Source organism: Mesocricetus auratus, unplaced genomic scaffold, assembly GCF_017639785.1.
Source record: "Mesocricetus auratus isolate SY011 unplaced genomic scaffold, BCM_Maur_2.0 Super-Scaffold_4256, whole genome shotgun sequence".
NCBI classification, from domain to species: Eukaryota; Metazoa; Chordata; class Mammalia; order Rodentia; family Cricetidae; genus Mesocricetus; species Mesocricetus auratus.
In genome coordinates this window covers 13,630,569-13,646,290 of record NW_024429182.1, presented here as the reverse complement: position 1 = coordinate 13,646,290, position 15,722 = coordinate 13,630,569, and the positions used below count along the sequence as shown (strand labels likewise).

Here is a 15,722-nt window from a genome sequence, read left to right as displayed (position 1 = left end):
AAAGAGACACAGGTTAACAGAATGGATGTGAAGACAGAATCCATCCTTCTGCTGCATACAAGAAACACACCTCAGCTTCAAAGACAGACGTTATTTCAGAGTTAAGGGTTGGGAAAAGATTTTCCAATCAAATGGACCCAAGAAACAAGTGGGGGTAGCAATTCTCAACTTTATATGGAAAAACAAAACCCCAGGATAGCCAAGACAACCCTGCTCAACAAAGCAACATCTGGAGGCATCACCATCCCTGACTTCAAGCTCTATTATAGAGCTATATTCCTGAAAACAGCTTGGTATTGGCACAAAAATAGACAGGTAGACCAATGGAATAGAATTGAAAACCCTGAGATTAATCCACAAACGTAAGAACAACTGATTTTCACCAAAGAAGCTACAACCATACAATGTTAAAAAGATAGCATTTTCAACAAATGGTGCTGGCATAACTGGATATTGGCATGTAGAAGACTGTAGATCCATGTCTATCGCCATGCACAAATATTAAGTCTAAATGGATCAAAGACCTCAACATAAATCCAGCCAAATTGAACCTGTTAGAAGAAAAAGTGGGAGGTACCCTTGAACGAATTGGTACAGGAGACCGCTTCCTGAACATAACACCAGTAGTACAAACACTGAGATCGACAATTAATAAATGGGACCTCCTGAAACTCAGAAGCTTCTGTAAGGCAAAGGACACAGTCAGCAAAACAAAAAGGCACCCCACAGATTGGGAAAAGATATTCACCAAACCCACATCTGACAGAGGGCTGATCTCCAAAATTTACAAAAAACTCAAGAAGCAAGTCTCCAAAACACCAAAGGATCCAATTAGAAAGTGGGGGACTTAACTAGAGAATTCTCAATAGAGGAGTATAAAATGGAAAGAAAGTGTTCAACATCCTTATCCATTAGGGAAATGAAATCAAAACAAATCTGAGATATCATCTTACTCCTGTCAGAATGGCTAAAATCAAAAACACCAATGACAGTTTATTCTGGAGAGGATGTGGAGAAAAGGGAACACTTGTTCATTGCTGGTGGGAGTGCAAACTTGTACAGCCACTTTGGAAATCAGTATGGAAATTCCTCAGGAAAAGGGGACTCAGTCTACCACAAGACCCAGCAATTCCACTCTTAGGCATATACCCAAAAGATGCCCATTCACACAACAAGGATGCCTGTTACACTATGTCCATAGCAGCATTATATGTAATAGCTAGATCCTGGAAGCAACCTAGATGCCCTACAAATGAAGAGTGGATAGAGAAAATGTGGTACGTTTACACAATGGAGTACTACTCAGCTGAAAAAAAAAACAATGGAATCTTGAAATTTGCAGGCAAATGGATGTCACTAGAAGAAACAATCCTGAGTGAGGTAACCCAGTTACGAAAAGACAAACATGGTATGCACTCACTCATATATGGATTTTAGATATGTATCAGGGGAGTGCCAGCCTACAATCCCAGTGCCAGTGTGTCTGGGAAACAGGGAGGTTCCCAAGAGATATTCATGGTACCCCAGAGAAGTGGAATAAGCCAAGATTTCCTGAGCAGATTGGAAACATCGGGGGAGGGGAGAGAGAACCAGGAAAAAGAGAGGGGGATAAGAGGAGGGGAGAAGAAGGCATGGGGAAGCAGGAAGGTTGACTTGAGTTAAGAATAGAGGAGAGCAGGATGAGAGAAACAATAATAGATGGAGTCATTGTAGGTTTGAGGAGAGAACTGACACTAGTGAGATTTCCTGAGATCTACAAGTATAACACCAACTGGCAAACTAAGCAATAGTGGAGAGACTACATTAAATGCCCCTCCTTGATGATAGGGTTGATAACTACCTTATATGCCATCCTAGAACCTTCATCCAGGGACTGATGGAAGCAGAGACAGATACCCACAGCTAAACACTGAACTGAACTCCTGGAACCCAGTGACAGACATGGAGGAATGATGAGCAAAGGGGTCAAGACTGTGCTGGTGAAACCTACAAAGACAGCTGTCTGGACAAGGGGGAGCTCTTGAACCCCAGACTGATGGCTGAGAGACCAACAGGGGACTGATCCAGACTCCATGAATGTAGTGTCAGTGAGGAGGCCTCAGAAATCACTGGGGCCTTGGGTAGTTGTAGATCAGTGTTTGGGGAGCCCATTTCACATAGAGGGATGCTCTCTCAGCCTGGACACATGGGAAAGGGCCTACATCCTGCCCTGGATGAAATGGCAGACTCTGGAGATCAAACCAAGGAGGGCCTCACCCTCCCTGGGGAATGATGTGAGGATTGGGTGGGGGGCTAGAGGGGAGCTGATGGAGGGACAAGGGAAGAAGGGTGGGAGAGGGAGCTGGAATTGACATGTGAAGCATTCATGTTTCTAATTTAAATAAAAACATATATTGAGGGAAAAAAAAGAAATAAGGCTTGCTTTAAGATCAGGGCTGGGAGTTAGCCACTAGTCAGCCATAGGGGCCAGGCGGTGGTAGCGCACACCTTTAATCCCAGTACTCAGGAGACAGAGGCAGATGGATCTCTGTTAGTTCAATGCCACCCTAGGCTACACGAGATTGATCTAGTCTATAGGAGAAACAAAGCCAAGCAGTGGTGGCTCACACCTTTAATCCCAGTACTTGGGAGTCGCACGCTTCTAATCACAGCACTAGGGAGGTGGATACAGGAAGGGATATGGCTGAGCAGAGAGAGAAATATAAGGCAGGAGGAGACGGGAGCTCATGCATTCGATGTGAGATTTCATGGAGACAGCATTTAGTCTGAGGTTTCCTAGGGACAGGATCGCCCTTGATCTGAGGATTCAGTAGTGACGGCTGCTCTGCATCTCTCCCATGTTCTACAGCATCCAATTTAGAGACTCTTCAGTCTCCCCAGGCCTTTAGTCCATCCATCCCTTCCCTCATATTTGTGAAAAGTCTCCGATGGAGTCCCAAGTCCTGCTGTTCATCCAGCTCAGTTCCCAGACTGGCCAGGTTTAACCAGCACCACCTCTCTTCTCCCTGTTACTACGCAATGAATCCCCATGAATCCTCTGGCTACGTAGGTGCTGGATCTGGTCCTGCCTTCCAGAGCATCTTTGTCCACAGTGCTGCTCTTATGCACCTTCAGGCTCCTCCTGCCTTACTGTCAACACTTACGTACTCAACTAAACCATCTTGGGGGAAAAATCCTTCCTTTAGTCTCACCTGTCCACACCTCTCTTCTGTCTACTTCCAATCAAATGTCTTGAGAACTTGTTCTAAACTTCCCGTTGGGCTCCCTCATCTCCACCCCTCCTCTCATCCCAAGACATCTGTGCCCATCACCATCATTCCCTTGGCCATCATCACCTGTGTCCAGTATCCCCAGACATCTGCCTTCATCCCAAACAGAGCCGCAGCTCTTGGTCTTTATCTAGTCACCCTGCCACTTCCACATGCTTGCTACCCTTGGGAAGAACTCTTGGGCCTCTATCATATAGTGTCTCTGGGACACCTCGCTAACCCCTCAGCCCCAGCCATGTCTGGTGCCATGACTGCCTCTTCTGCTGATGTAGTGGCTGTCTGATTCTCTTCTGACTGACTCCACACGGCACATCCCACCTGTCTCTTACTTCACCCCTGCTTCCATGTGTCCAAGGACTTCCTGTAGGCCGGTCCCTGGCATATAACCTAGGAGGTGGCAATAAACCTGAAAGTGCAGAGGCGTCAACACCCTACACAGTGACCATCCCTGCTTCCCCAGAGTCCACCCCCAAGACAACTGTGTCAGTAGCCACACAGTGGCCCGCCAAGAAACGTGCACTCCTATTGGCTCCTCCCTTCCCTGGGGTCTTAGCGTTGTGCTCCCACTGAAGAACTAGTTCCCGAGGTTTTACTTCAGACTCTGGGTTCTGTGGATTCTGGGGTGAGGCATATTCAGGAACCCACTTCACCAAGGGCTCCCTCCCCTCCCTCCCTTCCTACAGCTGCTCCTTTTGAGCCCCTTTTGGGGTTCCTCTCTTCAGCAGCTTTCATGGGTGTCCCTCTGGGTCTTTCTTTAGGAATTCTCATCTACTTTCAGGATGCTGTGTTTTAACTAGTCCCAGCTTTTCTTCTCCAGTCTCCTTCCATCACCCCAGTCCTGGATACCTGTGGCAGAGACATACTGTGTTCCCGGTTTCTCCTCTGTCTGAGGAACAGAATCCCTGGGGTTCAGTGAGGCACATGACTGCCCTGAATTGCAGTTAGACATGGCCTGTGACTATGACGGCAGTGGTATGTGCAACCTCTAAGCCATGCTTTTCATCAGGAAGTCTTTTCCTTCCCTCTGGCTCCCCAAAATGCATGGGTGGCACATTTCAGAAAAGCGATGAGGGCAGCACCCAAGCAATAATGCAGCAACAAGACAGTGAGAAATGGCCATGGATACTGAGGAGCCACCATACTGTCCAATGGCAGCCCACACCCAGACACCTGCTCGTGAGAGAAGGCACTTCACTTAGTGACTGGCTTTCTGGTACCCAAACCCCAACTGACGCATTAATTGCCCAGTTAGACATCTCCGCTTACTTTTCTTAATCAGCCTCAGGTCAGTTTGCCCATACCCCAAGCCATCTTCCTCCACTGCCTCCTCCAACTTCCTTCCTCCCTTGTCCTTGACACCTTCCATTATCCCTTCTTTTCTCACAGCTTCCCTTTACTTGTAGGATAAACCATGATGTGTCCTTAGCAGGGATTATACACAGGTAGATATGTCCAGGAGAACCCAACTTTAAGCCCCTTACTCTTTATTAATAATTAAGGACACCCTCTTTTACTCTCAGAAATGTCCTGATTTAGATGGTGGATACCTGTTTATTAGGCTGCTCATGAGCCAACCTCACGCTGTGTCTCCCTCATGGCTAATTTTTCTGTTCCTTTAATTGTGATCTCTTAACTAAAAACTTGATGCATTGGGGCAGCAGTGATAGCTGGCTCTGTAAAGTGCTTTCCTTGGAAGCAGAAGGATCTTAGAGCCCTCAGAACCCAGCTTTAAAAAGAGAAGCTGTGTATGATATCATACACTTTCAATCTCGATGCTGGGGAGGCAGAGACAAGCTGCCATCTAGGGGCTCAACACACACACACACACACACACACACACACACACACACACACACACACACACGCAGGCACACACATGCACGCACGTGCACACATACCCTTGATGTATGTTCTTTGACTTTGCATGTGACACTTGCTTGCCATTCTGGCCTTTTTAAGGCTGATCCCAACTTAAATCTTATACTTTAGGTATTGCTATGGGTTAAATGGGAGAGGCAGCCATTCATATATTGATATACGAACCTTCTTCAGAATATGACTTTATTTGGAAATAGGAATTTATGAAGGTAATCAAGTCAAACGCAGTCATTAGGGTTGGGCCTCAATTTAAAATTACTGGTCTTCCTAAAAGTGGGGACATTACGAGACAGACACATGGGGAGAATGTCGTGTGTGCTGAGTGAGAATGAAGACAGAGAACAGGGTGGTGAGTCTACAGGACAAGGCCATCAGAAATGGCCACCAAAGCATCAGTGGGAGCCGACCAGGCATAGAACACTCACTCACAGCCCTCAGAAGGAACCAAGCCTGCCTGCACCCAGAGCTTGGATTCTGATCTCCAGCACTTGGGACAATGAATTTATGTTGCTTAAATCACCTGCTTTGTGGCATTTGTTACAGTGATCTCAGAAAACTGAGTTGAGGGTCCTATTTGAACACACTTTCCCTTCCCAGGAGTCCTTCCCTGACTCCTCCTCCATTCGTGGGTTAGATGTAAATATCTCAGCCCCTCTAGGCTTAAACTACCCCGCCACTTCCCAGGTGGCTTAAGAATAAAACAACTCGCCTGGTGTTGGTGGCGCACACCTTTAATCCTGTAAAGAGAAGCTTTTTCTTTGCTAGCTGCTTTGGTTTATCCCCCCGCCAGCCGCCTGGGCTCTGCCGCATTGTAGTTCCCAAATAAACACACAAGACGCTGTATTAATTATGAAGCTGTTGGCCTTGCTTGTTTCTTACTGGCTAGCTCTGACTTAAGTAATTACCCCATAATTGTTAATCTAAGTATGTTTCTTACCGGAGAATAGTTCCGGGCTCCTACCCCATGGCGTTACATCTCGAACTCTCTTGTGTTTCTCCTTCCCAGAATCCTCCTGGACTCCTAGTCCCACCTATCTAGATTCCTATTGGCCAACAGTGCTTTATTAACAAATGTACAGGACTTCACCCATCAAATCCAAGCACTCGGGAGGCAGAGGCAGGTGAATCTCTGTGAGTATGAGGCCAGCCTGGTCTACAGAGTGAGTGCCGGGATAGGCTCCAAAGCTACACAGAGAAACCCTGTCTTGAAAAACGGGGAAAATAAACCCAGCTCAAACATGGAGGAAGAACAGTGTTCTGCTTGTTTCTAATATGATGTCAAGAAGTAATTCCAACCTGCTTCCCCTGATAAGAGTGGACCATCCCTTGTTTTAACCCCTGTCTGACAGGCCAAAGAAATGAAACTTTGCTGTCTCTTTGTACTGATTAGCAGGCCCCACGTGATAAGGACAAGCATGGCTTTATAGGGTGGAGTGTTTATCTATACGAAACAACTGAGGCTGTCATTGGGCAGCCTCAGAGCAGAACTCAGTCAGGTGCTGTGGCATAGAGACTCACAGAAACCCACCCAGAAGAATTTAACCACCCTCTCCTCCTTAGCTCAGGCTCATGAGTTGCTGTCTGTGGGTGTTTTGGACCCTCTTCCCATTCACATGTCCAGGTGCTTTGAATTGTAAAGACAGCTGTCATAAAAAGATCATAACCCTTACAAAGAGAGATGCTAGATAGCTAACATGTAACTGGATTGTAGCTGTTTTTTCCCTCTTTGCTCTTGGAGGGAGGCCACCACCCAGCTCCCAAATAAATACCCAGAGACTCAATCTTACTTACGAATGCCTGTCCTTAGCTTGGCTTACTTCTAGTCAGCTTTTCTTAGCTTAAATTGTCCCATTTGCTGTTCTCTTTTCTATATGTCTCTCATTCCTTCTCATTCCATTGCTGGCTGTGTAGCCGGGTGGTTGGCCCCTGGCGCATCCTCTCTCCTCCTTTTCTCACTCCCCTTCTCCCCTCTCTTCTTTTTATTCTCTCTAGGAATAGCCCCACTTGTTTCTCTCTCCTGCCTAGCTACTGGCCATTCAGTTCTTTATTAGGTCAATCCGGTGTTTTATACGGACAAAGTAACACAGTTTTACAGATTTAAACAAATGCAACATAAAAAATTCAACACATCTTTGCATCATTAAACAAATATTCCACAACATAAAATTATGCAGCACGACTAACTAATTAATCCTCCACAACATTAGATGGTGTATCCATTACATGGAATAGCAAAGGGAACTCTTGAGCTACACAGTGCTAGCAGATTTCCAAACCACTAAGGTGCATGAAAGCAGACAGAACAGAAGGGGTTATATGGCTTCTGTGTGTGAAATGTGTAGAAAAAGCAAAAGAGTCTCGAGTGACATGAACACACCAGAGGCTGACTGAGAAGAGGACAAGGGTGGCTAAGGGTATGTGTGGTAAGGGACAAGGCTTTGGGAGGTACAAGGAAACTGTGGATAAGGGTATATTTATCCTGATTATGGTGATAGTTCCAAGGGTGCTTGTACCAGCCCAAATTTAAACTGTATATTTTATAAGTGAACAGTTCAGTATACACCAGTTATATGTCAGTAAAGGTGTGTGTGTGTGTGTGTGTGTGTGTGTGTGTGTGTGTGTGTGTGTGTTGCTAAGAATCAAACTCAGGGCATCAAGCATGATTGAAAACATTCTACCAGGGAACAACATCACCAACCTTCGATGGAGTGCTCCCTTCCTTCTTCTTCCTCCTCACCCCTCTCTCTTCCTTCCTCCTCCCTCCCCAAGGTTTCATACTTTAGAGCAGGAGCCCAAACTGTGTATCCAGGGCTAGTCTTGAAGTCACCACAACTCCTCTCTCAGCATCTCAGATAGATGCAGGCCACCACACTAGGCTCAGCTTCAGAGCATGGAGGAACTTTCGGGGGATCTAAGTTCGATTCTCAGAACCCATATGCAGACAAAATACCCACTAAAATAAACTAGTATATTAGTTGAACTTGGCTCTCTAAGCTGGGAATCTCATATTTTTGTGTAGAAATGCTGGTGTATAAAGTCTGGCCTCAGTCATCACAGGTACTTTGCACTTCCCATTAAAAAACAACAATAACAACAAAACACAAATCCTAACTCCCTGGAGAGGCTTATAACATAGATGGAAGAGGATGTATCTACAGAGTTGGCCACATGAAACAGTCCACCACAGACACACCTGTGTCTAACCCACAGGTTTCTCTACCCAGCTGGCCAATGTAGTAGAATGTTCCACTCTGAACATACTGCTCCAGTGTCAGCATTAACTGATAACTTTAAACACACAGACCATCCTAATGTCAACACAGCAGAAAACATGCTAAAAACACGAAAGAACCATTTGCTTTAGGGAAAGATTAAACTTTATGTACTTAGAGTTGTTTCCTCAACTGATTTAAGGGAATACTGCTTGAGATGGTTTGAAAGAAAATGCCCCCCAAAGGGAGTGGCACTATTAGGAGGTGTGGCCTTGTTGGAGTAGGCGTGGTCTTGTTGAAGAAAGTGTATCACTGTAGGGGCACACTTTGAGGTGTCTTTTCTTAAGCGGCATTCAGTGTGACAGTCAGTCAACTTCCTGTTGCCGTCTGGTCAAGACATAGACAGCACCATGCCTGCCTGCATGCCACCATGCTCCTTGTCATTGATGATAATGGACTGAACCTCTGAAACTGTAAGTGAGCCACCCCCACAATTAAATGTTTACTTTGCAAGAGTTGCTGTGGTCATGGTGTCTCTTCACAGCAACAAAACAAAAACAAAAACAAACAAAAACCCTAACCAAGACACTGCACATGTCTCTAAAAAGAGAAACACAGTAATTCCATTATTACAGTTTTTGTCCTGACAAATTTCATACCCAGCATAAAGATGACATTAAATCATGTGACTAGGATGTTCATCCTCCCCAGCTTCCCTTGTTTGGGATTTTGGTGTTAGTCCCCTTTGTGGAATCTGGAAGGGGGGGGGGGCTCCAGGGAAATCTGGAGAAGAGAGCACCGCAGGCTGCTGACTTACCAGAGGGTCAGCTCAAACTCTGGGAGAGATGAGTAGCTGGCCAGGTAGGTGCCGCAGTAGCTGAAGCAAAGCAGAGTGTAGTCCAGGAGGACGTTGCCTGGAATACAAAATCCATGACGAGGACATGACTGTCACATCCATGAACTCACAGCCTCCTAGTGATTCGCATATACCTTTAAATTACTTTGCTAGGAAGTGAGTGGCCTTCTGGCCAGCCGCTAAGATTGTGAACAGAAAGCTCAGGGAAAAGTTAAGAACCATTTCGATGTTTTTGTTGATGGGAGTTTTGTCTTGTTTTCTTTCAAACAAGGTCTTCCTATGTAATTGAGGTTAGCTTCAAAGTTGTGATGCCCCTGCCTCCTTCTCCCAAGTGCCAGGATTATAGGCTTACTCCACTCATACCCAGGAAAATCCATTTTTATTACGACCATTATGTCACCATCTTTAGACTTTGCTGCTCAACTGAACTAACTACACCATAGAGTTCCAGCCCGATTTGAATAGAATGGCCCTCAACGTCTCATAAATATGAGACATTGGAATTAGAGGAGTTATTCAAGCTGCAAGTGTCTTAGGAGGAGGTTGTAATAATTCTGGATAACATATTAAATAGTTTCTTCCAGTTCTTAGAACAACTTTACTTATGTATCTAGCTGAGGAAATGCCACATTGCTTTTAAAGTCTTAGTAACTGAGATGGTTACAAGGTAGCTGTTGGGGAGGCAAATGAGGAACACTCTCATCTCTGTCTAGAAGGGACAGGGCTGACTTTCTCCTCACTGGCTCATCTCCAATGCAGTTGCACAGGCCCAAGGTCAGCCTTGATGTTTGTGCCTGTTTGCTTGTTGTGAGTATTTTAATGACTGTTTCTGTTTTTAACACTTCTCATCATGTGCTTGTGCGTGTGTGTTGTGACATGTGTACAGGTGCTTGCAGAGGCCAGACAAGGCTGTCAGATCTCCCTCAGCTGGAGTTACAGTGGCTGTGAAGTTGTGGGTGCTGGGATCAACTCAGGACCTCCGCAGGGACATCACGTGCTCTTAATTGCTGAACGATCTCTCCAGCCCTGTACTTCTGTTATATATGAATGAATATATATATATATAATCCGTAAAGTTGACTTTGTCATTAAATTTATTTAACAAGGCATAGTCAACAAAAAATGTGTATTTATTGAGCATGTAATGAAAAAATAAATATTCTGTGGGATGAGACCTTAATACAAATATTTTATAGCTTTTACTTTTCCTATCATCAACATCAATATCAAATAAGTTCTATTTGTTGTATAATATTACAAATATTATACATTCAAAAAATTTAAATATATGAGATTTGGAAGATAATTTTTAAACACTTAGGAAGAAAAAAATAAGTATTTTTTATGACCCTAACATCAAGTTTAGTAAATTTCTTTCTGCTCTTTTTTTTCTTTCAGACAGTGTCTTATGTAACCCAGGCTGGCCTTGGATTTACTATGTAACTGAGGACAACCTTGACTCCAAATCTTCTGCCTCTTCCTCCCCAGTGCTGGGAGTACAGGCGTGTATTACCATGCTCAGTGTCCTTCTACTATGTGTTTATTTACATGTAAATACATGCAACTATACTCTCTGTGCATATAATTTCCTGCTTATAGTTGTAATACTTGTTGATTGAATGTTGTGACAAAATGCTCCATTTAAAAAAATATAATTTAGATCACACAAAGTGTTCTATCTTATTGGTTTCCTTGTTAATATTACATTAAGCACTTTATCATGTTCTTAGTATTTCCTTAAAGTTTTGATTGGCAATGCTTGCAAAAATAACCCTTCATGGGATTTTTAACATATTCACCACTGTTCATATACCAGAACTGTGGGCTATTGCCTTTATAATTATGGCAGTACTTTTAACTCCTCTGTACATAGACCTATAACCACCTTTCAGACTACTACATTTCCATAAAATTGAGTTCTAATCCTCGTGGTGGCCCCAGAAGGGCTCTTATCAGTTTATGCTCCCACTGCCAGTAAGCAAGAGGCTACCAATTTCTCCACACTCTCGCTGGCTCCAAAAAATTGAACCCAACTGACAGAAACAAAACCCCTGGATCTACCCTACACTACATGACTGTCACCTATGCTGTTGTCACCTATGTGCTACGTGCTTGCGTCTGTGTATGTGGGTGAGCGTGCACCTGTCGGGAGGCACCTGAGGGCCTTGCTTTCTCTCCTCCCACTTCTATGTGGGTGCTGGGTTTGAACGCTGTTTAGTAGGCTTGTGAAGCAAGGGCTTTTACCTGCCAAACCATCTTGCTGGCCCTAAGCTATACTTAAAAAAACAAATATAAAGTCAGATCATATTAGTATAATTCATCATTTATGATTTATGCTCTGTCTGGGGAAGTTCCTTGTCATTCATTCCTATGAGATGTCAGCCTTTCTCTTACTGCTTCATAAATGCTGTGAGGACCTTTGGTTATATTTCTTCCCATCTGTTGTCCTTGTTCTGTTATTTGCATGCTAATTTTATGATCGAACTGATGTTTTACATTTGTTAGTAAATATGCCCATCCTTTTAAATAGCGTACTAGGTTCTAGGTTCTTCCCCAACCTGAAATATTTTTGGTTACTTCTAAAATGGGTTTTCTTCTGCTGAATCCTATTTTCATGGGGTATGCATTATGTGTAGGATGTCTATCTTGACATGTTAATTCAAATATTCAATTTTTCTTAACGTCACCGTTGAAAAATCCATATTCCTTGGAGTGTGAGTTCCTTCTTCAGAGAACTCACTTTTCCGGCTCTAGACTTCTTCACACCTCCACTGATCTGGGGGTCCCCGCAGGAACACCACTCTCTTAATTCCCTGAACCTTTCGATGTTACAAAGACCCTCTGCCTTTTGTTTCAGAAACGCATTGGAGTTATTTAAGTACTCTCTACTCTCTAAAATAATGAGCTCATGAGTGATTTTTCTGTGATAAATATTAAAAATGCATTTATTTATATCAATAATAATAATTTCTACCCTGGAATATGTTTCTATGGAATTATATATTTAAATATATAGTGTATAACTTTTTGCTTAATATATATTTAAGTCTGAGTCACTGATATGTTTGAATTATTCCTAACTATTTAATCTACTTATATGGGCATTATTCTGAAATCAGTACCCTTGCTAAACATTCCTTCTTAAGTCCCAGCAGACTATTTCTATCCCACAGCTACACATTTACGTTAAATGTTTTATTGTATTGGTTAGATCTATACACTAAATGACACCGATGATAACAAGTATCCTTGATGATCTGCTTTTATTGTGAATTCTTCTAGGGATTCCTTATGCAATATGGGTGTTGTCTCCTGGTTTTAATTAATGAACAATTGCTTGCCCAGGGCTGGAGCCATAAAGTTAAACTGGAGCATCTTTATTTTTTTTTGTCGTTTTGTTTTTGAGACAGAGTTTCTCTATGCAGCTTTGGATGTCCTGGAACTCAATTTGTAGACCAGGCTGGCTTCAAACTCACAGAGGTCCGCCTGTCTCTGCCTCCTGAGTGCTGGGATTAAAGGCGTGTGCCACCGTATCTGGCAAGCTGGGGGTATCTTAAACATGAAGTGTGGCTGCAGTTCACACAAACAGTCCCCAGTTTATAGCTAGATTACGTTGACTGGGTTATGCTTTCATTAAGGTGTCTTAATGTGTGAAGAACACAGATTACTCCATGTAACATGTAAACCACAGTGATGATGTCTGACTTGATCCAAACACCTGTTTGACCCACGTGGTTCTGAAACTAAGGCTCCCCACTCGGGCTCAGCTTCCTGACCTTGCTGCCTGCAGACTTTCTCTTGTTAGTTTAGTTGGAGGCAGGGTCTTGCTTTTAGCTCAGGGTGGTCTTAGACTCTGGATCCTTCTTCTTCGACATCCTAAAGTTTGGGTTACAGGTGTGTGTAATCACAACACTCAGATTCAGGTTGTGTTAAATGGGGGCAGGCATCATTAGAATCATTAGATAGAGACTCCTGGAGATGTACAGCAAATCCATGGAGGTCAGCTGTATCTGTGAATGACTTAACAGTAATACAAAAATAATAGGTAGCCATGGACTAGTGCTTGGTGTGGGTGTGTGTGTGTGTGTGTGTGTGTGTGTGTGTGTTCCTCTGGCATTACCACAAACTTAACATTAGACAACATGTTTATCCCCATTTTGTGGTTAAGAACAGTGGGTTTAGACTTGTCTTTATTAGTTAGTTATACAAGCATCAGAATTCCAGCAAATCACCTGGAAAGAAGAAACATTGTCCCGGGAAGGTCAGTTCTCTAACTAACCCGTGTTTCCCACAGTTTAAAACGCTCATGAATCATCTGAGAACTGTTGTTAAAACTAAGGTGTTGGTTTGGTAGGTCTGGGGTGGGAGCCGATTTGGGCATGTTTGAGGGAGTGGTTGTTTCTTTCTAACTTGCCTAGGCTGGTCTCCAGCTCATGGGTTCAAGTAAGCTTCTCTGTCCAGCCTCTAAGAGTCTGGGAGGTGGGCGAGCAAGACCACTACAGGCTGATGCTGCCCTTCTGAGGAGATTCTGAGGCAGCAGCAGTGCTGGCAGGGAGTGCAGCACACTGAGTGGAAGGCCATGGAAACCTGTGGTGATTGGCTTGCCCGCTTCTATCCAAAACAACCCCTTTGTCATACAAGCCACCTTCATTTGGAAGGACCCCGATTTGCTCACATGAAAGCGTTCTTCAGTTGTCAGGTGTGGTGGTGCTGCACCCCTCTAATCCCAGCTCTCAGGCAGTGGAGGCAGTCGGATCTCTGTGTTTGAGGCCAACCTGGACTACAGAACTCCAGGACAAGTAGGGTTATACAGAGAAACCCTGTCTGGAAAAACCAAACCAACCAACCAGACAAACAAACAAACAAACAAACAAATCCTCCGGTTCCAGGGCTGGAGTGTGGTGTGGGGAGGGTCTCCCAGATACCTTTTAATTTGTTTTTTCTAACCAGTGCAGGAAAGCTGTAGATGTAAATGATGGGTTTGAGTCTGCGGTCAGAGAAAGCCACAACTTCACCGGGGATGTTAGTAGCCACGACACCCACAATTCCATTAATGCACTGCAGTACAGTCTTCTTCTTGGTTTCAAGGTTGAAGAATATTACGTAGTTCCCAGAAGGGTAGCAGATGGTGTGGTCGTTGACAAAATGAACATTCTGGCTGGGGAATCCTTGCACCCATCTTTGAGAAAAGAGAGATCACCATCAGTACAATACATCTGCTTTTCCTTTTTAACACGGCGACTAGAAAACCTCCAAACCCACGAAATGCATCTGTTCCGTTTTAAACTCTCTTTCTGCTTGTATAGCTCTTGTTGTATAGTTCTGGTAGATTTCCAAGGCCCAGCATCAAGGCCCATACATCCGGAGAGAGAGGGAGGAGCAGGAAGTGGTCACGGGGATGGGAATTGCTTGAAGAGGGGTTGAGTGTGCAGGAGCCCTGAGTCTGAGCATGCAGGGAAAGAGGGTGCCGAAACAAACGGTGGGGGGAAGCGACACTGGGCCAGCAAGTGAGGGTCCCTGCAGCAGGGTGGCGGTGTGATGGGGTGGGAAACTGAGGGCCAGTCATCCGGGGAGGGGACCGAGGGGTCGGACGGAGGAGGCTGCCAGGCGGGTCTGCAGGGGGAGCCGAGGGGTGGGGGTCCCGGCGGGGTTTCCTGGAGCCGCCCCCGCCCCGCGCGCCCGCGATGCCGCACCTCACGGACAGGGAGGCTCCGATGAAGGGCATGGAAGCATCTTCGCGCTCCCGGCCTTGCGCCATGGCCACTCTCAGGACACTCGGGGCCGCGGCCGTTACTCGGGGGTCCTGCCGGGTCGGGCTTAGGCACCCGCCGAGATGCCACTGTTTACATCCGTATCCCGGAGACCGGAGCCCCGCGCCCATTGGCTGGCGGCCGCGCCTATAGGCGAAGGGGAAAGCGAGGGGTGGGACCCTGCTTGTGGAGCTGGCTCTGCCCTGGCAAACAGTTTCTGTGTTAATGTCAAAACGACTCTTAATCTTGCATGCTGCCCCGGCCACTCTGCTCCTAGCGACATGCCAGAAAATGTTTCCCTTATTTCTCTGACTGGCTGAGCCTGCTTCCCCCCACTAAGGGAAGTGAGAAGCAGGAATTTGCCTAAGATTACAGAACCCAGTGGGCTGAAGGCCCAGTCAGAATCCGAAGTGCCAAGGACGCAACGGTTGTGTAACCCTTCAGTTGTAGCACAGCAAGGCAGACGGAAGCAACATGGTGGATGATAGGTCATGCTCTTCTCGCCTCACCCTCTTCTTTCTTCTTTCTAATCCGTTTCCTTCCAGAGGCTTCTCCCTTCTCTCTCCAGCTCTTTCTGTCCCGGCCACTGTCAACGTAAATCAGCAAACAAAACCAAACCCAAACAGAGAGGTTCTCTGGAGAAAACGATATATATTTGGGAATGGCAGAGCATGGTTCCGGGAACATTCACAGCATAACTGTGCCCCAGCTCTGCTGGGAAAGGTACCCTGGCGATCAGGAACCAAGGAAAGGCATG

General features: G+C 45.2%; 1 protein-coding gene across 3 annotated transcripts in view; it reads right to left on the bottom strand.

Moving 5' to 3' along the window:
• Cfap43 (cilia and flagella associated protein 43) overlaps positions 1–15,250 on the bottom strand; it is a 105,343-nt gene extending 90,093 nt beyond the window's left edge. For 2 of the 3 annotated variants that reach the window (XM_005063483.4, XM_021230659.2), the window contains exons 1-3: positions 14,909–15,249; positions 14,141–14,394; positions 9,177–9,273 (exon numbers count right to left, since the gene is read on the bottom strand). In XM_005063483.4, the coding sequence (XP_005063540.2) occupies positions 9,177–9,273; positions 14,141–14,394; positions 14,909–15,096 (539 nt within the window). In that variant the 5' untranslated portion in view covers positions 15,097–15,249. Of the gene's footprint in view, positions 1–9,176; positions 9,274–14,140; positions 14,395–14,908 lie in introns of all 3 variants that reach the window. The other variant, XM_013117431.3, reaches the window with a different exon arrangement.
• Positions 15,251–15,722: the final 472 nt, after the last annotated feature.